Below are 23833 nucleotides of genomic sequence, written 5' to 3'. Positions count from 1 at the left end.
CAGGCAGATTCTTTACCATCTGAACTACCAGGGAAGTCCTTAACAGAAAGTTCGGAGACTCACAGTCAAGTGACTCACATAGCTAACATAGGACCAGAAATTAGAGAACCCAGGTCTGATCCCAATGCCAAAATCTATCTCCAAACAATTTTTAGTTTCTCTAAAGTCTCAGTGGTGCTTCCCAGATGTACGTAGACAACAGTAATAACAACACTGTAGTCACTGAATCATTGGAGAACTTTTGTCCTTTATTGTTAAAATCACCTCATTGCACGTATCAGTTAAAATGTCTTTTATAGTCAGTCTCTGGATTAATGATGGTTCAACTTAATTTTTTGACTTTATGATCGTGCAAGAGACATGCTTTCAGTAGAAATCAGGCTTGGAATTTTGATCTCTTCCCAGGCTAGCAATACACAGTAGGATACTCTTGTGATCCACTGGCAGCAGGGAGCCTTAGCAAACCACAGCTCCCAATCAGCCACATGATCCTGAGGTAAACTACCAGTATGTTTCGCCATTCTGGCTTTCACTTTCAGTGCAACATTCAATAAATCACATAAGACATTCAATATGTAATTAAAAATAGGCTTTGTGTTAGATCATTTTGCTAACTGTAAGCTAATATAAATGTTCTGAGTATGTTTAAGGTAGGCTAGGCTAAGCTATACTGTATGAAATGCATTTAAAAAATATTTATCTCACGTAGCATGCAGGATCTTTCCTTGCAGCTGACTCTAGCTGCTTGCTGCACAAGGGCTCAGGGGCTCTGCAGCATGCGGGATCTTAGTTCCCAACCTGTGTGCTCCTCACTCCCTCCCTCTTCTCTCCCCCTGCCGCAAGGGGGATTCCTAACCACTGGACCACAGGAAGGAAAGTCACTTAAATGCATTTTTCACTTACAGTGGTTTCAACTTGTGTTTATTGAGGTGTAACCCTAAGGTAAGTAGAGAAGATCTGTATTTTAAAGTCTGTATTTCTTGGTAAAGAGGACTTTTTTCCTTCATGGCTTCTTACAATACTAAGGGCTTATACTGAGTAACACCTGTGCGGGCCAAAAGTATTAGTTATTCTTACTTAAGAACACCTTTCAAACAAAGCCACAAAACAGCCTCTTTTATTTTCTAATAAGACTAAATTTATTCAATACCCTAGTAAAAGTTTTGATTATAAGTATCCAACAGTATAAAAAGTACAAAACAGATTTGTAGATTTCTAATATATTAATACAAAGTGCATGACTACATACAGTACATCCTACAGGCAAAGAGAGGTGGAAGGGGGAAAGAAGACTGTGGTTGAGGTCTAGCAATAAATAAATAAATACAGAAGTAGAGATGATCCATATTATAGTATATTCTACCACCAATACTGCAGCCAAAATGTACAAAAAAAAATTTCAAAATAACTCAGGAGGAAGATGATAATGGCTGGGGTTCTTGTAATACACCTCAAAGTCTGCGGGAGCACTGGCCCAACTCACTGTGTAGTCTGTGCATATGGTGGCTTGTAGTTTTTTCCAAAGGAAGAAATATAAAACTTTAAGTTTCAATTAAGAACTATAAAACTATAGGGTGCCCATAAAAAGTGGCTCACTCTCTTGTTATGTATACTATCCAATCTTTAAAATCCAGTTTTAAAAATAAGTACTGAGTCATGTTTTACCAGGGAGGCAAACGATGCTTCCTCATTATGAAAACAGGTGATATATTTTTCCTGTACTTTTAGAAAAGAGGCAATAGATAGTACTTTGGTTTGGGTTCAAGTAAAAGGCTTTTAATGAAGGTTTTAGAATGGAAGAACTCCACATTTAGGATGTATCATCTAACACCTCAATGTTCAGAAAGCCTGACTAAAAGAAGCCAAACCAAAACCAACCCACTCAGCATTAACACACACCTCTTTTCTTTTAGTAGAATTTTACTTTAATATAGAATGGAAAAAAAAAAAAATCCCAAAACCCTAACAGGTTAAAACAAGTCAAACAACCATTCTACACAGATAAAACCTTCACAAAGGTCAACTGAAGAAATCCAGAGCTAAAACTGAATTGTGCAGATTTTCAGTGAAGTCACCAGTCACGTAACACAAACAAATTATTTACACACTTGCAAGCCCTCTAAGAAACGTGCCCCAAGAAGCACTGACCTTTGTTTTTCTCGTGTGCCATCCTAAAGACGTGCACATTGTTATTTTTCAGATAATCTAATGTTTTTAATAGAGAATGTTCTCTACCAAGTGGTAATGCTTTGGTACTATTCATATAGGATTGCTTATCCTAAAGACTTGACATTTCCTCAAGAGGAACTTTAATTCTGCTTTCAGTTTTGATTCTGCTTTTTAAGTTTCATATAAATTAAAATCTGTATCAAATATCAATATGGAGGGAGGTGACACAGGATGCAACATATACAGTCAAGTTACCTCTGCATATTTAGAAATTACTCCTTCAAGATAGTCGCACCAGAGAGCTGTCTGTCCTGCTTAATATTCAGTAGTACAGGTTTGAATCACCAGAACCTCGGCAAGACCTTAAGATTTCAGTTATTAACAACTACCTCTAGGGGCAAGTCCATGTTTACTGAGTTATGACGAATTTATTATAATGAAGGAAAACAAGTGTAGCCAGCCATCTTAAAAAATGCCCCAACCACTGCTTCTCAAAATAGAAAGACTAAAACTACATACGTTTATCATACAACAAATCCCATCTCTGTCCCCTGAAAATTCCCCTAATTTCATTCATTAGAAGGGGATTTTTAAAAAAAGACTTAAAGAGCACTTTACAGCAGCATTCAGCTTTCCTATGAAATACTCAGCATCTTAAATATTATGTACACTTCTTTTTTATCTCTTAGTAAGCTTCACTGGCTTCAGAGTTTGTGGAACTGGAGGAAAAATAACCCATTCAAAACTATTCTACAAATCCATCTTTTGGCAGAATAGCAGGTATCCAAATTAAAAATAGGAGGGTCATTTTGTTGCTTTGTTTTCCAAAATTTATGTCGTTTTTGCTCCCCTTCTACATAAAGCTTAGTCACCACTCCTGAGTGGAGATAGGCAGAGGCTCTGGCCCCTGCTCCTCCGGCTTCTCAGCAGCTGCTTTCTTATTGCTGCAGCAAGGCTTGAATAGATGTGTGTCGATGAGGACTTCCCCAAAACGCCCCTTATAGATAATGCCACAGCATATTTTCTGTCTAAAAGAAAAAAACGGAGAGAGAACAAAATATATCAATAAGGCAGAATAAGAATACAAAAAAAAAAAAGAACAATCCACCAATCATTATACTGGTTTAATGGTGGCTCAGATGGTTAAGAACCTGCCTGCACTGTGGGAGACTTGGGTTCAATCCATGAGTTGGGAAGATCCTCTGGAGAAGGAACTGGCAACCCACTCCAGTATTCTTGCCCGGAGAATCCCATGGACAGAGGAGCCTGGCGGGCTACAGTCCATGGAGTAGCCAAGAGTTGGACAGGAATGAGCAACTAACATACACGCATACACATCAATCATTATAACTAGTATAACTAGTTAGAACATTATAACTAGTTATTCTACTATAACTAGTAGAATGAGCCACTAACATACACACATACACACCAAACATTACAACTAGGAGAATATGATCAAAGAAAGGTTCTACATCCACAATCTTATCAAATTTCTAACGAATGGTCTCCTAGAGTGACCTCAATTTTCCAGGTAACGGGAATTACCCAAGCCCCTTAAATCCCACACTGAGTGAGTGAGTGAAGGTCACTCAGTCATGTGTGACTCTTGTGATCCCATGGACTGTGTAGTCCATGGAATTCTCCAGGCCAGAATACTGGAGTGGGTAGCCTTTCCCTTCTCTAGCGGATCTTCCCAACTCAGGGATCAAACCCAGGTCTCCCACATTGCAGGCGGATTCTTTACCAGCTGAGCCACGAGGAAAGCCCAAATCCCACACTGAATCTTAATAAATATTAAGGGGGAGAAGGTATTCCTCAGTTTCAGAGGCTGTTCCTAAAGTTATTAACTGTTTCCTCCAAAAGTCACCGCATCTTAAAGAAAAATAGCCACCATGAACAGGCTGATACAGCTGGCGGTTTTATTTTAATACTGATCAGACAAAAAATATATACACATATTATCAAATACACATAAAGGCATACAAAAATGACAACACAGCAAATCACTCATGGATCATACACTCTAAGGAAAAAAATGATTACTTCCTATGAAATCCCCCTGTATGCTCTTCTCAATCCCACTCCACTCAATCTAATCCTCTCTTTAAAATTTTATGTTTATCACTCCCCTTTTTCTTTGTATACATGTTTGCATCTCTAAACATATTGCTTGTTATCTCATATATGTAACATATAAAATAAAAATAGATACAGAAATGCACATATATGAAATCATACTGTATGCTGCAATTTTTTTCCTCAACAATAACTGAGGTTCAAATATACTATACTATTGGAACTTTTTTTCATGTTAATTTAGGTACGGTATTCCACCATGTGAATATACCAGTTTGCAGACTCTCCTTTTTAAAACTTTTAATTCTGCATTAGGGTACAACCAATTAACACTGTTGTGATAGTTTAGGTGAACAGTGAAAGGGCTATCCACTGTTCTTCTGATGGGACAATTTTTGCTATTGCAAACACGCTGCACATTATCACTGCACATGTCTGAAGGTAATGTTGCTGAAATATAGGAACGGGAACATGTTCGATTTTACCTGAAAATACAAAGTATTTATCAGTGTGGTGGCCTTCTATTCCTATTTTGCTAAAGGCTTTATTTTAAACCTTGAAGCAAAGTTCAAATTTATCAAATATCTTCAATACACCACTAATACAATAGGCATTTTCCCCTCTCCTTTAGGAACTGTCAAATTATGTTAGTTGGCTTTCTAATGCTTAAAACAATCTCACATCCCTAGAATAAATCTAATATGCTTATGATAACCTGTTTATAACATATCAAAGGTATGTTAGCCTCACAGAATGCTTGGCGCCTAGGCCTTGTTTGATCCATAATCTGGAAAGCCAGTGCAAGATCAGATTCATTTGTTTCTGGAACATTCAGTAGGACTTGTCTATCTCAGCCTGGGGTTTTTTGTGGGAAGACTTCTGACCTCTGAATCCATTTTCTTTATTACGTGACTCTTCAAGTCTTGGCACAGTTTTGGTAAACTGTCTTTTTCTACTAATATATCCACTTCACCTATATGTTCAAATTTACTGGCATAAAGTTGTTTATAATATCCTTTGTCTTCTAAACCTTGAATATCACTTTCTTATCCAAAAAATAAGAAATAACAAGGGACTATCTCTTTTTCTTGATCTGTAGAAACTTCTTTGGTCATCTTTTTCAAGAACCAACTCTTGGCTTTACTGATACTATTCCTTCATATTGGTTTTCTATTCCATTTATTCCTACTTCTATCTTTAGGATTTCCTTGCTTTTATTTTTCCTTATTAATCTGTAAACTGGATATATATCACTTCGTTTATTTTAAATCTTTGTGTTAAAAGAAAGTACTAAAAGCAACTTTTCTTCTATTTACCTCTTTAACTTCATATCACACATTTTGATTTGTGGTATTTTTCAGTTATAAGGATGTTCTAACTTACACTTTCTTCTTGACCCAAGGTTTCTCAATTTACAAATATATAGAAGTTTTCTTCATTTTATCTTGCTAGGTATATTTGTAAATTCTTGGTCTTTCTCTTCTTCTCTGGAGGTTTTACATTCTTATTTTTATTCCTCTAGTGGTTATACAGTTCATTAATCAAACTTTAAAGTTATTCAATATTTTTTCTCAACAATACAAAGATATTAGGACATTTTAACTCCCATTACTCCTACTACTTTGATTTGCATGCTATTGTTGTCATGTCAGGGCTTCCCAGGTGTGCTAGTGGTGAAGAACCTGGCTGCCAACGCAGGATACCTAAGAGACATAAGTTCAACCCCTGGAGAAGGGCACGGCAACCCACTCCAGTACTCTTGCCTGGGAAGATTATCCCCCAGCTATTATCTCTGGGGCCACTGAAGGTGTGAAATCTATGGTTTTATGGCATCCTTTGTTCATGCGGAGAACTCAGCTTGTGTGTTTGTTGTTCCTCTGAAAATAAAGTCTTTATTTTCTTCACTAACTGTTTTGCCTCCCATGTTCCATAGTTTGCTTATAATGTGTTATACGGGTGAATTTTCCTCACCCATATGATAACTGCTTATTACCTTGCTTTTAACTTGTTAGTCTTCCCAAATCTGTGAACTAGAAAATCCTTAACCACTTTCTCTTTCAATATTCTCTCTTTCCTAGTCTATTATCTCTTTTTTGACTTTGGGGTTTCTCATTCACATGACATCTGGCCTCTGGTTATTCCTTATTAGGGGCTTCCCAGGCTGCTACGGGGTAAAGAATCCACCTGCCAATGCAGGGGCCGCAGGAGTCACAAGTTTGATACCTGTGGTCGAGAAGATCCCCTAGAGGAGGAAATGACAACCCACTCCAATATTTTTGCCAAGGTAATCCCATGGACAGAGAAGCCTGGCAGGCTACATACAGTCCATGGCGGTCACAAAGAGTCAGACATGACTGAGTGACTGAGCATGCATATATATTCCTCATCAACTTGTCAACTTGTTAATGCCATTTTTAAAGACATAAAAATATATTTATACTTCTAGTCTTTTTACTTTTTTTCAGTGGGAGAGTTGGTCACATTGAATACCTAAGTATACTCCATTATAGCAAGTTTAGATTCCTTAACATGGTTTTTATTTTAAATCAATTTTAATAGGAAAAACACACAAAATCCAAACTCTCAGCTCCATTCTTGCCTAATCCACCTCCAACCACACATGCTGCCAGCGGTTTGCCAAATGCCATATAATTGCTAAGGAAGTGGGAAACGGTTGCCTGTAATTAAGAAGGTTTGCTGGTTAGAGAGATATTTTCTGTTGCTTTTACCTTTTCCAGTATGTGAGATCTAAAAAGGAAAACACTGGCGTTCTGTTAGAGCCAGAAGCCATCTCTGTATCTGAGCCATCATCTGACTGGTTACTGTAACAGGGAGACTGAGCTGGAGAGGCACTTGAGGTTGTACTGTGAGCATCAGAATCTGAAGTAAAGAGAAAACAAAAATGATAATTTCATTATATGCCCTCGCAACTAAGCCTCAGCAGAAAACACAGTGAATGAGATAGTCGAAAATGGAAAAAAATTATTTTCTATTCTACTGTATTTGTACTAAAGTGTATCTAAAAGAAAATGAGCTTCTGGTAAGACTAAGAGTAGACATGCTTTACTCTCTTCCATATAAAACAAAACTAAAGACTCCAAAAGTTGGCAACAGCTAGAGGCCTTAACACTCAAGCAAAGATGTGGAGGTTAGCACCCTAGCTTTTATGGGTTTTATTTTTGCCTTATAAATCCCAGTCTTGAAGCTGAAGAAGCCAGTAATTCAGAAAAGCCAGTGGGTACACACAGAGACACACACACACACACACGCCCCCAACAAGTCGGCCCTCTCTAGCCAGAGGACTAAGAAAGGGGCAGTCTAGCAAGACAGGAAATCTTTACAACACAATAATCACTTTACTGCAGCCAAACAGAAAAAACAGGTCCCTACCCCCACCGACCCTAGCAAAGGCCAACTGGAAAGCCTAGATTTCCATCCTATCAAGAATGTTGAGGCCTCCCCAACACCTTCACCAGGGTGATGGCAGTGACAGCCTACTAAAGAGTCTGGGCTTTCACCATGGCCCACCAAGAACAGGAGGACCCCAACCGCATGGGAGCCTTAATTCCCATCCCAGCCCCACCCAGCTGCAGTCAGGAGCCACTCCCACTTCAGATATCTATAGAGGTTGGGTGGGGAACCTGACTTTAACACCACCTGGCAGTAACAAGGCTGTGCCCCTCTCCCATTTCCCCCTCTGACCAAAAAAAAAAAAAAAGCCAGTTAAAACAGAAGGTTTAAATAAAACTCAGAGTCTCATCACACAATTTTTGAATGTCTAGGTTTCAATTAAAAAAAAAAAAAATCACATCATATCCAGAAGCAGGGAGGTCTCAAATTGAATGAAAAGTCAAGTATATATTAATGCCAAGATGACAGAGATGTTATAATTATCTGACAGATTTTAAAGCAGCCATGACAAAAATGCTTCAGTGAGCCTTTACAAACAAGCTTAAAATAAATGGAAACATAAACTCAATAAGCAGGTCTCAGTTAAAAAAAAAAAAGCTATAAAGAATCAAGGAACTAAAATCCAAACTGAAAAAAACACAATAAATGACAGGAGAGTGGACAGGCTCTACAGCAGAATGGAGGGGACAGAGTTAACAATCAGTGAATCGGAAGAAAGAACACCAGAAATCAGCCAACCTGTACAACACTAAGAAAACAAATGAAGAGCCTTAAGAGGCCTGCGTAACTACGATAAAAAATCTTCATCCGTGTGACTGCAGTCCTGAAGCAAGAGGACAAAGAAGGCGCAGGTAAAAAAGTACTCAAATACAGTGGCGGAAAATGTGCCAAACTTGGCAAGAGACAAACCTACAGATTTAAGATGAGCAAACGTCACACAGGATATATCCAAAGAAACCAATGTCAAAGTGAAAGTGTTAGTCACCCTGTCGTGTCTGACTGACTGTGACCCCGTGGACTGCAGCCCACAGGCTCCTCTGTCCATGGGATTCTCCAGGCAAGAATACTGGAATGGGTAACCATTCCCTTCTCCAGAGATCTTCCCAAACCAGGGATCAAACCTGGGTCTCCTGCACTGCAGGGCAGGTTCTTTACCGTCTTTGCCACAAAACACACTATAATTAAACTCCCAAAAACTGAAGAAAGAGAGAAAAATCTTGAAAGCATCCAAAGAAAAATGAAACCTTACCTATAAAGCAAAAACAATAGATTCTAACTTAGTAAGGAATAAAGGCAGTTAATCAGATACAAGCTACACACGATTTAGTATTTTTGCCCTCAGAAGCTATCACATACATTTACAAACCAGAATATAAATCTTTTGGTTAATAGTCACTGAGCTATAAAGCCATCCTACTGCTATTCCCAGCAACAGAAATATCAGACAGGGGCTGAGTCTACTACACACCTCACCTTTATCTGCAGACTCCCTCCCTCCCAGGACAGGTAGATAGAACAATCCTCCAATTTAGAGGACCAATCAAATATTCATGAAGTATCCACTAGACAACAAACCCTGTGTCACATCCTGCATGGGGAGAAACAAGACTGAAGAAAGCTGTTTTGAACAGTGCTCACAAGTGTTTTCTATTAACAAAATTTTATATAAAATTACATTTAATATTAAGTATCTAAAACAAAGAAAGCACCATTAGTGTTTTTAATATGTTCATTTACTTCCAATCTATGAATAGCTTAAACTCCATGGAAAAAAACAACCAAGCAAAATTCTTAAGAACAGCAGGCTTCACATAAAAAAGAGCAAAATAATACCATTTGCAACAACATGGATACAACTAGAGACTATCATACTAAGTGAAATAAGTCAGATAGAGAAAGACAAATACCACATGGTAACACTTATACACAGAATCTAAAACATGACACAAATGAGCCTATGAAACAGAAGGAGAATCACGGACAGAGAGAAGAGACTTGTGGTTGCCAAGGCGGGGAGGCTGGGGTGGGATGAAGTGGAGGGTGAGCTTAGCAGATGGAAGCTTTTACATATAGAATGGATAAACAACAAGGTCCTGCTGTATAGCACAGAGAAATATATTCAATATCTTATGATAAACCATAATGGTAAAAGAATATATTTTTTTAATGTCAAAAAAAAAATAGCAGGCTTTAAAGGAGTAAGGCTATGGGAATACTTAAAAGACTTCCCTAATAATTAACAGCAACAGCAGTGCTATGCTTCTGAAGAAAATGCACTATCCTAGTAAGTGCTTAATATCTATGAACCATTTGAAATTGCAGTTATATTTGTCCATTTCTAACTATAAAAGTGGCAAATTTTTTATATGGCTTAATCTAATAATACCTGGGACAACATGATACAATTAACTACACATAGAAATGCAGTTGTCTTCTAGAATGTAAATCTGGAAATTCTTCAAAGAACTGAAATTTTTAAAATCTTAAACATTAGGTAGGATTTGGAAATGCCATCCCCCACATGGGATAGACGGGGATGATGAGCAAAGTGATGGACACAGAATACACCATGCACAGTAAGGGAACTGACCTTACCCTAAAGGAGACACCCCAAGACTTGCTAGGCAGTTTCAATTTTATTCTACAGCAACCAGAATCATGGCAGATTTTAGGAAAAATGACACACACACACACACAAAAAGGCTAACATTTCTAGAGGAATTTATTTTTCTTTGTTTTGTTTTACAAAAGCCCTTTTTACTTGCTTATCCTCACTTCTCTTGATTAGGAAACTGTGGTTTAATGTTAAGCAACACCAGGGTCATATATTTGTTCAAGAAGTATAACTCAAATCCTGATCTTCAAGCCTTAGATCCAATGCCTTTCCAATATATCACAAAGGAAAGAACATCCCAAGAAGAGGAATACATGTCAGGTACACGCAAGATGCACAGAAGTAAATATGTAACTAGGGGCAGAGAAACCATTTAGTGGGTGATGTATAAAAATTCAAATATCTCAAAACTCTTACACTGCACACAGCTGCTAGCAATTCACAATGCACCTAGAAAATCTTGTTTCACTGAGTCTCCAAACCCATTAATTTTCAATCTCCAAGCCCTCCACAACATAGCTTTATCACAAAAATCTAAAATTACACTGGACATATTCCCTTAGGTAAGGCAAAAGTTAGGTGTCACCTTCCCTATAATTAAAGATGCTAAGAATATACATACAAACTTTCAATTTCTCTACTCCTCAAATGATAAGAAAATTACTGTTTTCCAAACGTTCACTAAAACATTTTCTGAGAATAAAGGGTAGAGTCAGTTTTTATTTGCCCCTTGGTGATAGCTGGTTAAGAAAGAAACATCTATGATTAAAATACACATGTATTTGATGTTGTCTAAATATTTTACTACCAATATTTATAAAAGTTTACCCAAAGATTAAGTATATATTAATTAAATATATAATTAATTAAATTAAATATATTTTCAAAATAACTATGGACTAGTAGCACCAACAACTTACTAGTAACACCAGCTTAGAGCATGGAGTTAGTAGCAGATCTGGAAAGACTTTGGGGTCCTGGGGCATAAGCTATGCTATCCAAAAGAGCAGGATGCTTGCATAGAAAGGGCACAGGGTTTTGAGATTAGATAAACCCCAGGTCAAGTTCATCTCTACTACTTATTAAGTGACCCCAGATCAAGGTGAAACCACTACCTTGTACTTCCTATCCTAATCTCTAAAACTGGTATCACTGGGATAATTGTAAAGTGCTTGGTATATATAGCAAAATGCTCATGAGATGATAGTTTTCCTTCCTTCCTTTCCTTCTGTCTGATCAGTAAATTTAACTTTCTCCATTACTCTAAAACAAACATTGATTGATAATATTTTGTCTAACAAGGCCCTACGGATCTTTTTTTTTAGCGACACCTCATGCCCCATATAACGGTGTCCTAACCATTAGACCTCCAGGGAAGTCCCCATATCTTTTTTAATCCTGAAAACTCCAATATAGGTCCACCCACAATTCTGAAAAGGTTCTCAAAACAAACGTTTATCTCTAACCCATTTGGCCACAAAATCTGGCCTGATCTGGGCCATAATCAGGTGGGCAAACATGACTAGTTTATTTATAGTTAGTTTATTCCACCGATATAAATATGTCTACATTTCTCCTGCAGAAACACTATTGTGCTTGACTCAATAGTACTGTCTCAAATCCCCTGGGGGTAATAGCATTATATTCAGTGGATTTCCTTTTCAAAATTTAAATTACTAAATACAGAAGTACTACAACAGGTCCCGTGCCCCCAGTGACTTCCCATAAAAGTAGATGAACTTATTATTAATTTATCATTTCTTTCCCATCCTCTGACCCAACACACCAAGCCCCTTTAAACCTAAAAATCTTGAGGCTGCAATATGTGAGTTATGATTTCCAAAATTACTCTCCAGAAAACCTGGGTTTTAATCTTAAGTTGCCCACTAATTATTTACATACCTTTCTGCATGTCTTCAGGCCTCAATCTCCTTAAGGGTAAAAATCAAGTAAACAAACTTGAAACATTAATGTTCTAGAAAAGATGTCAATACAGAGATGAGAATGGTCCAAGTGTTCTGAGTACAGTTTGAAGAAGTGGCTAATGAAAGTACTTTTAAGACATCAAAATCAAAGATAAAGTTCCAAGATTTCCTAGAAATAAAATATCTCTACCAGTCAACATTGCCTCCCACTCTTTTATAAAAAAAAAACAAAAGAAAAAATGGTCTACATATGCCATGTGCCACCCGCAGACAAAAACAAAACATCCATTCTTAAATCCTCATGTCTCAATATCCAACTCACTGTGGCGTTTAAATTCCTTCTGCAGTTTACTGATCTGGTTACTTTTTATCCTGTTTCCAGATAGAGTTTTCACTTTCTTTGGTTTCAGTGTAGTCTTTAGACTGGGTCCTGCCCTTGCATCTACCACCTGGAAGAAAATACTGAATATTTAATACCATTTTAAAAATGACACCTCTGCACTCTCTTAGTTCAGATGAGTGCTTATTTGAAGGAGCCCAATTTGAGAACCACAGTTTTCTACTCAGTGTTTAAGAGCTCATGTGCACTTTGAATCATCACATGGTGTTAAAAACAGTTTATCTAGGGGTTTTTTTTACTTTGAAGTAGTAACAGCAAGAGTAGCTGGACCAAAAATTTATATAGCTTTTATATATGGTGAAAATGAGCCAAGTAGGTTAAGAAAAACCAGACCTTACAACAATTAACATTCCCACTGGATGATGTCTGCAGTTTACAAAACGTTTTCATATACTTTTGATTCTAACTTCACCACAAGGCAGTAAGCAGTAATTTGTTATTCCAATTTTAGGATACAGAAAACCAAGAGACATTAAACTATGTATTTTGCCTTATTTCACTAAACTAGTAAATAGGCAAAGGTAGGTAGGGAAGGCGCCCAGATTCATGCTTTATGCTCTTTTTACTACACAGCCTTAAGCCTGAGGTCAGCCACGTGCAGGCAATGGCATGTTCTCCCACAGCCCGGTAAGCCGCTGGTTTAGCCCCATATGGTCTCATTTCTCATGTCTTCATTCACATTTACTATTTGCAGATTTCTATCCTTATGTAATGGACAGAGGAGCCTGGTGGGTTATAGTCCATGGGGTTGCAAAGAGTCAGACACAACTGAAGCAACTTAGCATGCATGTATCCTGATGTTGACATCACCTTCAAAATCACAATTTGGATCTTCCCCACATAAGCTATTCATTAAAGAAAAACTCACAATTTTAGAAGTTAACAGACACACAGAAACCTATTATAATAATGTAACACTGTCACCAAAGAACAGCTTACAAGGCTAGCATAAGAAAAAATGTAAAGAATAAATGCCTGCCTGCTTAAAAACAAGTATCTTTTATAAATGTCATAAATCTTCTGAAAGCTAGCATATAGAAAAACAAATAACACTTATCAGTGTTGTTCTGGTCACTGAAAATATTTTCTGAAGAATTCTAGTGACATTATTAAGTGAAATGCAAATCTCAATTTAACATAGAGAATAAAAACAGCTTCTATTTAACTGAGTGATTACTAATTATTCTTAATATATATCACCTCATTCAGTTCTTACAACAGTTTTGTGACATGGCTATTAGCCTCTTTTGCACTTAATAAATAAATGTCACTGTCCAAAGTTCACAAGTAGTAAGTGGTAAAAAAAGGAGGGTTTAAATCCAGTTCTGAATGTAAACTCATGTGCTCATTAGTACCAACATGAGTTAGGAAATCAGTGGTCCTAAGAGATGAAAAAAGGATTCATGTCTAATTAACTGGAGGAATTTCTGGGTTGAACCTAAAAATATGTTAAATGTACACCGTGAATCTCCAAAATGGGTAAATTCAATACAATACATGCCAAAATGTTAAATGATTATATCTAAGCAGCAGCTAGTATTTTTCTTTATTTTTTTCAGACTTTTCTACCCCAGGAACATATTATTTCCTAAATTAAGGGAAAAACTAGTGTTACTTTAAATATAACAGAGGTACAACTGAAAAAGGGGAAAAGATAAACTCACATGATTCCAGTTTTTTTTTGATCCTGCTGGCAATTTCTTCCATCTTTTCACAAGCAGGACACAGGCATTACAGATATCTCCTGAACGAGTCTCATGTAACCTGATAAGAAAACGATCAAACCTTTACTCATCTCCTTTACATAAAAGAATTCATGGTACATTTCTTTTAGAAAAAACACTATTTATAGTTTACAGATGTTATTTCCAATTGTCTGGGGTGATCCAGTTCTACTGTTTCTGTAGAATATTTCAGAAGTCTAATTAACTTATATTTGCTGCAACTTGGTCATTTTAAAATAAAGAATGTTTTTTTAATTAAACAATGGTAACATTTAAGACCTAGAGAAGATCCTGGCCACCATGGTTTTAAACAATGATGTCCAATTAATCTTTCTTGAAATGTATAGATAAGTAAGCAATAAAACGCTACCCTTTAAGTAAAATAATGTGCCATGATATTCTAGTTTCACAACAAACAAAACCAAAGAGGCACTGTAATATTATTTTAATCAATGTATCTGCATAAGGGGAAATAAATGTATAGTTTCCAAGTTATTTTTTAATTGTTTCTCTGAGGAATTTTTCATTAACTATACATATTTCTATATTACAAACGTATACAGAAAAATACTAACAGCATTTATTATATATACAATCGGAAATAAAGCATTAAGAGAAAAATGTGACTTCAAATGGCAAGGTTGGTTGGTGGAGACTCTTTGACAACCTTCAAAATAAATACAGTCTACGATTAACAATAACTAATCAACAGAATGTTTTGATAAATACAGGGGTAAAATTGATTTCTAACATCAAAAATGGCTCAACATTAAGTATCTTGTTTCATCAAAGTATTTTTTGAAACATAAATTCCATTTTATTAAGCAGAGGTTTACTGTCAAAAGAAAAAATAAAGAACAAAATTATAAAATAAAACTAATGTACCCTAACATGTTTCAGGGCAGAACATTAAACCCTGTTAGGATCCTCAGTTAGAAAAACAATAGAAAGTACTAGTGGAGGACAATTACTCTGAGAATAAGGGTTATTTTTTTAATCTCTTTATACATCTAAAAGTTAACAATGAAAGGTTCTATTATAACTTTTTTAAAATACATTTTTAATCGGTAGATAATTGCTTTACAATGTTGTTTTGGTTTCTACTGTACAACATGAATCAGCTATCAGTACACATGTATCTCCTCCCTTATGAGCTTCCCTCTCAACTCCCCCATGATTTAGGGCTTCACAATAAACTTAGTAGTTCCTCATAATCTAGAAAAAAAAAAAAAAAGAAGGGTATACTTTCAGTATTGTTTGGATTTAAGAGCAAGTGCCTTGAAACAACCTAGATTAGAATATGAGTGATTTTAATTTTTATTGCACTGTTCCAATCCCTTTGCTTAGAAATATTTCCTTATACTGTGATCTTTTTCACTCTAAAAATGGTACAAACATCACATGATCTTACCCAAAACAGCTCTGGAAATCCTTTTCATAGCGTTTACTGTCAGTGAATCGAGAACTGGAGGATTTAGCTCTGCAAATACAGCAGCCCTCTATACTTCGGTACATCTTTGGCTTGTGAAAACCAAACATCTTTTCTTCTGGGCAATAGCCTGTAAAGCCAAGGGAATTGACACAGCTTTGTTGAGGGCTATAACAAGAAACCATTAAAAGCAAGCTCTCTGCTCCACCCCTCCCCCTACAACATGGTATTACATGACCAAGCCAGACAGGAGGGCTCTGGTGAAGACCTCTTGGATCTACCTCAATTCTTGGCACACCAGCATGCCAAGTGTCTAAAACAAACAGAACAGTTCAGATACATAACAAGGCTTCTCCTACCTCCTTCTACTATCCTGGTAAAAACTCACTCTAAAACTACAGGAAGCAGGCATTTTCTGAAATTCAAGATGCTAAGAAGAAAAGGACAGAGAAGCCTAGCGTGCTGCAGTCCATGGGGTTGCAAAGAGTCAAATACAACTGAGTGACTGCCCCAACAACAAAGTAGAGAATACAACAAATTCTCTCTTTCCACTGTCCTGTGAAATACCGGGATCATACACAGTGGAGGACACATCCTAAAATTAGAGGTACCCCTTTTTACTCTGCATGTTTGCATTACTGTGATTCCCCTCTTGGAAAGTTCTGAGCATTTACCACAGGACTACAATTTGATACTAAGCACAGAAGTAACTCAATATGCATCAACCCACACTACTTTGCCCTATGGGAAATCAGAGGGGCTTTCTTCTGTGATAAACGGGAAGTTCTAAGCAGGCAAGTTATCCTTGAATTGAAACTACGGAAAGGAGGATGTAAAACATACAAAAAACTAGAGTTATAGTTTAAGAATGCTAATTTCATAAATCATTAAGGCAGATTAAGAGTGAGCTCATGTTGCCTGACCAGCGGTCTGCCCCTCAGCCGTTACAGAGGTTTTTGAAGTTCTTCAATGAGGTGCTGTGCCTGAGCTCTAATAGTGGGAGGCAGATGTTCAAAAATGTAGAGTGAGATAAACTGTGATTTCCATGATCAAAAAAACCCTCAACATCCATCAAGGAAGGAAGAAAGAACTCCAGGGCTGGTTGCAACAAAAGGCAGCTGGCAGTAAACATACACCTTATAAATAATTTAGAATATCCAAACCAAGGACCAACTTCACAAAACATCTGGACTAAGAGGCGATGAAAATGTAATGAACAGAAACTAAACCCCAAAGGACAAATCCAGAGCAGGCCTCTGTTGTGTGTGCGTGTGTGTGCGCACATAAAGCATAAGAGAAAATTATTAAAATTAACTAGATTTGTACCCACAGTTTTAGGAGTCATAACCACATTTTAAAAGGAATGCCATCCTTTTAAAAGTTCTTTTAGAAATACACTCAAATATATGAGTAAAACAAAAGCCTTGTGTTTGTCTTTGAATGACCTCTTCCCTAACCTAATTCCTCTCCAATTCTGGTTAGCCATACCATAGTAAGTATTTATGAAAGTGATTTATAAAAATAACCAAATAATCAGACTCTGTGTGTGCCTGTGAGTGTTTGAGATGAAGCAATTCTGAAATACAAAGGATTTAAAATTTGCTTTTAAGAAAATAATTTATCAGCAAATAATTAGCCAAACACTTGTTTTCCTTTTAAACAGGGACTAGTGTTCTTTGATGTTTTTGAGAGGCAAGTAAAAGAAAGATGTGATGGATCAGAAGGCCACTGATGTATTTCAATAATTCTAAACTAAAAGTTAGTTTAAGAATTGTTAAAACAAACAAGAACATAATGTTTCTAGTTGATTAAGGTAATTGTTTTCATTAAGTGAGACTTTTTCGAAAGGAAAAAAAATGAGAAAGGTGCTCAATATAGTAGGAAAAGGTATAGACCTGTGAAATGAAGTAGATTTTCAGTCTAACAAAAATTCACATGATAAATGAAAAGAGAATTGCCTCCTGAAGAAAATGGCCACGCACTGCTTTGGAAAAAACAATGTCAAACGACACAGGTTTATACAAACTTTAAAAGAAGTACTAAGAAAGTAGAAGCTACTGCTTTAATTTGTATATTCCTGTTTTGAGGCAAAAATGTAACACAACTCTTTCTAGTCCTTACACTAACCTATGGCCTCTCCAAATTCCCCTAATACCTTCCGTTATCATCAAGGTCAAAAGTCCACAGATCCTCCTGCAGTTGCCAGCTTCATCAATAGCTCTAGGAAACTTCAACCTCCCTTCTCCGTTCTCAGCAAGGACAGAGAAGTACAGCAAGAAAGGCCAGTTCATTCCATTAATACACAGGCCAAATCCCATTAAAGGACAGACTATTCTACCCTCACAATCCCCTTCCTTCCACAGATAATAAACATACTATCAAAACTATAAAAAATTCAGGTCATCTCCAGGATACGAACTACTACCTTCACTGAGGCTGGATTTGATTGACCAAGAAGTCATAGTTGTGTCAGTTATCATGCCGGCAAGCTGCTAGGGAATATTAAGACTATAGCTAAATATTACTTTCCTTTTCATTAGCAGCAATTGTGAATCAATTTTTGTTGGTGGTAGCAATCACCACAAAACTTACCCAATAGTAAGTGAAACAATCCACTCTTCAGCCTGAGAAATGTTCTTAGACATCAGAAAAAATCTAATAGCCTGATGTCTTCTGACTGATATCTTTTATGTAGCTCTGCAACCTTGTTTTTCCTGACAAAATTCTTCTGCCTAAACAGCTGAGTGAGGAGTCTAAATTCTAGGGTTCACCCTCTTTCAGTGCCAAGTGCAGTAAAGAAGGGAGGCACCTGTCCTGATGCAACACACAAGTAGCACATGAGCCTTTTAATGGATGACGACTTAATAAACCTAGTAAACCTTTCCTTGAGCTTATTCCTGCACTTGAGAGGCACCTGGGAATCTGCAGTAAATACACAGGGGTTTCATTCTGGGCTTTGTTTACGAGCAACCCACTTAAGCTGTGATTGGTGTTTAACCATTTTGAGCTTTGGGGAGGCCAGAGAGTAACTGAAAGTATTTTCACAAAACCTACAGACCCACTAATGTTTTAAAAAAATAAAAAACCTTTTCTAATCTCTGGGAAAAAACTAAGACACAAAATGGCTCTGAAACCAAGTTACTTTATATATTTGAGAAAGTGGTGAGTGAGCATGGCACAATTTGATTTTAAACTTGGGATTTCTATTATCTCAACAAACTAAGTGGTCTTTAGAATACATCTTCCCTATAAGACACTGAATCACTATGTTGTTTTGTACACCTGAAATTAACATAATAAAAATAAGTAACATAATAAAACTGAATCAACTTCAGTTTTTAAAAAAGAGTATTTCTTTCCTAAGCTCACATTTGTGCAGTATTAAATGATTCCCCCAGAACAACCTATTTGTTCAAACTGTTAGTGATTTTTGCATGTATTCTTACAGATGTCACATCACTCAGCAGTGTTTTAATAGAAGGAAGCCAATGCCATCTGCTTCCTAATTGATGAACAGTTACAGATGAGAGTAGACTCCATATAGCATCACCCTTAAGCGTGTATCTGCAGAACCAGAAGAAAATTTACCTTTGAAATAAAGGCAAAAATAAGACTTAAAATGCTGATTTTAAAACTGTCATTTGCCTTCTAAGAACAGACGGTAGCGGTGGTTGCAAAACCCTAAATATACTAAGAGCTACCGAATTGTATACTTTGAGAGTGAATTTTCTGATATATAAATTGTTACAGTACGCTTGTTTCTAAAAATAGAAAGATTGGGTTTGGAATTCTCTTGACTTTATTCATCTTTGTAACCTCAGCACCTAGAATATTGTCAATCACGTAATATGTACTCAATAAATCTGTGGATTAAACTTTTTTTAAAAAACTGTCATTTGTACAGTACTTTATGTTTGCTAAAGCACTTTCACTGGCATTTCTTTACCTACTGTCAGCCAAAAAGCCATAATTTTTTAAAAATATTGTAACAGTTAAAGACAAACCAACCATGCTGAAATTACTGTTCTGTCCAATTTAATTCAATCTCAAAGATTAAAGTTAATAGCTAAGTCAGCAAAAGCCATAAGAGAAATAACTGTAATTACAGGAACAAATAGCATACAAAGACAGCAATGTGAGTTTTTAAAATACAACAATCAATTCTGAACATTTGTTTTGATTGATTTATTGGGGTTTCATCTAGTTTAAAACTGTAAATTTCATAAAAATTCAATGATCAACTTAATGAAAGGATGGGGAAATGCATCCTTAGTGTTGAAGCAAGGAAAGCGTGAAGTAACCACTGTTTATCAAGATGCAAAGGAGCCAAGTCTAATCTCATTTAATGAGACTATGAAGGCAAAGAGCAGGATGGTGTCCTAGTACACTTAATATAGCACACATAATGTAAGTTTACTGAGCACAGTATAACATGATGGTGAAGTAATCTCCACAACCAATAGTAAAGGCTGTATAAGAAGTTTTCTGATAGTTCCAAGCTTAAAGATGATCTCTTTTAATTTTTAGTGATACCAAAAAGAACAGTCTGATTTGGTATAAACTAAGAAACAGTATGAAGAATCGTGGAAAACGCAAATTTTAGAGCTTTTAGTACCCTTTCTAACATGGAATTAGGAGGCAGTGGGGTGAAGATCTTAATTCTGCAGAGTATTTTCTTATCTTTCAAATCTTGTAAGGGTGTGATTTCCATTAACACTTAGGAAAATGGAGAAGGTTCTTATTATCATGTATGTAACGTCTATTAGGACTTCCCTGGTGGCTCAGGGAAGCCAACAGTAACCTTAGTTGGCATGCTTTGAAGGACACCAATAGGTCCTCCAGTGTCATAACTTCCCCAATTCCATTTTCTAGATTCCTTCTGGGTAGTTGTTTTTCTTATATTCAAAAATACCTTTCAGGGGCTTCCCTGGTGGTCCAGTGGTTAAAAATGCACCTGCCAATGCAGAGGACATGGGTTCCATCCCTTGTCCAGGAAGATTCCACATGCCCTACCTAGAGTCCGTGCTCCACAGCAAGAGAGGCCACTGCAATGAGAAGCCCGCGCACAGCTAGAGAGCAGCCCCAGCTTGCTGCAACTAGGGAAAGTTCCAGTGCAGCAAAGACGACTCAACACATCCAAGAAACAAAATAAACAAATGTTCAGAAAAACTTTTTTCAAAACTCAAAACACACTGGATGGACTAGGTAGAAGAAAACAGAAGTAAATATGCCAAAGATGATGATAAATCAGCTTTTACACTTAACGTTGTAATTTGTCCTTACCATCTTGAGAAGTGAAATTCTGATGCAAATCAGGGGTGCGACCTCCCAAATTAAAACATTTCTAAATTGTTCTTCATTTTCAAGAGACCAAATCCTATAGCTTCTAATCATTTTTTCTAAAAAATCAAATGACCTAGACTTCTTTTCTAAAAAAGCACACATAAGATAGTGTGTGTGCATACACGCTCAGGCATTGTGTCTGACTCTTTGTGACCCCTTGAACTATAGCCCACCAGTCTTCTCTGTCCATGGAATTTTCTGGGAAAAAATACTAGAGTGAGTTGCCATTTCCTCCTCCAGGGAATCTTCCTGACCCAGGGATCAACCCCACCCCTCCTAGTATCTCCTGCACTGTCAGGCAGATTCTTTACCACTGCGCCACAGTGTAAATGTCCATGGATTCTCAGACTGGTTAAAGTACGGTGTCTTCACACTACAGGATACCCTTTCAGCCCTTGAAAGAAGGCAGTAGATCTACAACATGTGCAGAGAGGGAACTTTTTAAAGATATCTTGTTATATAGTATGTTTTTAATGAGATCTTGAATACACAACCTGGCTTTTTAAATCAGACTTTTAAGAACCAATAACTAGCAATTGTCTCCAAGGGGCGCAAGAATGAAGGAGGTTTACTTTCACTTTACTCCTTTCTATACTATTTTTTTTTTTAGTCACGAGCACCACACCCCAAAACTTTAGTCATCATCACATATCTTGACTTAACTAAAGAGGAATCTGAAAAAGCCCAAAGAACTTAAATAAACTTCCTCAAAGACATACAGATGAAGAGATACACATTAGGAAATATATTCCACAAGACAGCATACAGAATAGACTAGTAAAATCAGAACAGACAGAACAGAATGGGAAGGAAACTGCAGAGACGAGACAAGCACAAGATTTGTAAAGTGGGAAAGGAAGCAGCAGTGAACAAAGAGGAAAGGAACCAAGCAACCAAAGACAACTCTGAAGGGAAGGAGATGCATTTTTTAGAGCTGAACTTTAAACGGCATGATTATGGGAAAGGAAGAGAAATAAATACGAAAAAGCACTTATGATCCAAAGTTAAGTGCCATCTCGAGTGCCTGAAACTGGTAATGCCACCTTCGACACCATTTTAGTCAATAGTATGCTATCTTTAATCACATGTAAGTACAGGAACTAGTAAACACTAACAGGGTAACTGTTGCAACACTCTTCACAAAGAGTCAAATAGGATTGTTTTGTGTTCTCCCACTGCCAGGCCACTTGGCTGCAGTATTCCCCTACAAAAAGATACGTTTCAGTAGTACTTAAGGAAAAGCATGCGGCAATCAAACACTACTATTTCCTTTTACCTGCTTCTAGTAGATACCTACCCACATCCCAATACCAAAGTTTCTGAATTTATTAATTCACTTTTTCAAGTGAAATTTAAAAATTTAAACTTGCCTGGAGAAAAACAGAAAGAGGTGGTGGATGCCCACTTGTCTGCCAAAAACAGACATGTTCTCCAAACATGTATCCAGACTGAGAAATTATATAATAAAATCAGTGCTGCCTATGGAATCCATGCTCAGTAGAAGACCCTAGAACTCCTCCTACAGGAAAGGGGTCAAACTCAGAAATTAAGTCTTCAGCTGACATAGCACAAGTTAAAAATAAAAATCACAAATCCACGTCTCTGCGTTTTAGACAGTATAAAAAGAAATACTAGGTCTTCCCATTTTGATACTGTAAAAACAAAACTAGGTATTCCAATACCAGATTAAGAGCAATTCCAGTGAATGAGAAAGTTAAAGGTTGGGAGGGTAGTATTCATTTGCTTTTAAAGGATGATTATTAGTTAAGAAATGTGACTATTGTGAGTGTGATGAAGAAGTCAAGCTGGAATCTATATTTCTGCTTGTGTCTTTACAAGTGAATAGACAGTCACCTCAAATTTTATTTGTCCTCTGTAATATTAGGGCAAAATCTTACTTCTACCTTCCAGGAATGCTGTGGAGCAAGAATATGAAAATATCAGTGTATGTATATGATTTATTTCCTTAAATTTATGACTTGCACATTATAGAAATATAAACTCTTATCTGTCCCAAGACACACCCAACTAAAATGAGGGTAGAATCCTGATTTCTGAAGGTTTTAAGAACAAGTTTGTGGGGAAGGAGGAACTTAAAATTTCCAGAGACTTTAAGTTTATGAAACAACCCTATTCCTTTCCACGAAGGTTGTTCTCCATTTTCAAACTTGACAAAAATGTTAAGGAAGCACATACCTGGTCTAACCCGAATCTCAGGAAAGTTCCTAAAGCTCTCTGAAGCACAAGGACTGGCAGTCCTAACCTTCAAATGTCCTGATTATATAGTCTTCTCTTCCAAACACATTCTTTTTATGTTCACCTAACCTGGCTTTAATCCATACAATCACATAAAGAAATCTGAAAGTCAACCAGGTGCTCCCTTTTCATCTTCTGCAAGATCTCTACCATCTCCATGATGAAGCCCTTAGAGAATCTGCTTCTTCTTTCACTTCTCTGGTTCATGTTCCTTCCATTCCCATTGTCTGTTTGTCCCTCATTATGGTGTTTGAACTTCTGTCAGAGCCTCATAACTGACTTATAAGGCTGCACCCCTCCAATAGGTGGTATCGTCCTAAAAAGTTCAAATATTAATATTCCTTCCAAGGTACCAACACTTGGCTATCAGGATAATATCCAAACTCCTTGGCAAGAAATTTAAAGCTTCTCAGGATCTAGTCCTGTCTACCAGTTACTCCCAACATAGAATTCTGATATTCCAGGAGTGTCAAATCAACCTTA

General features: G+C 36.8%; 1 protein-coding gene across 2 annotated transcripts in view; it reads right to left on the bottom strand.

The window, feature by feature from the left end:
* FAM60A (family with sequence similarity 60 member A) overlaps window positions 1116-23833 on the bottom strand; it is a 28646-nt gene continuing 5928 nt past the window's right edge. For both annotated transcript variants that reach the window (XM_018048346.1, XM_018048344.1), the window contains exons 2-6: window positions 15734-15881; window positions 14263-14362; window positions 12521-12647; window positions 6978-7128; window positions 1116-3197 (exon numbers count right to left, since the gene is read on the bottom strand). In XM_018048346.1, coding sequence (XP_017903835.1) covers window positions 3038-3197; window positions 6978-7128; window positions 12521-12647; window positions 14263-14362; window positions 15734-15861 — 666 coding nt within the window. In that variant the 5' untranslated portion in view covers window positions 15862-15881 and the 3' untranslated portion in view covers window positions 1116-3037. The remainder of the gene's footprint in view (window positions 3198-6977; window positions 7129-12520; window positions 12648-14262; window positions 14363-15733; window positions 15882-23833) is intronic.

The sequence above is a fragment of the Capra hircus genome, chromosome 5, assembly GCF_001704415.2.
Source record: "Capra hircus breed San Clemente chromosome 5, ASM170441v1, whole genome shotgun sequence".
In the NCBI taxonomy this organism is placed as follows: domain Eukaryota; kingdom Metazoa; phylum Chordata; class Mammalia; order Artiodactyla; family Bovidae; genus Capra; species Capra hircus.
This window is presented reverse-complemented; position numbering and strand designations above follow the sequence as displayed.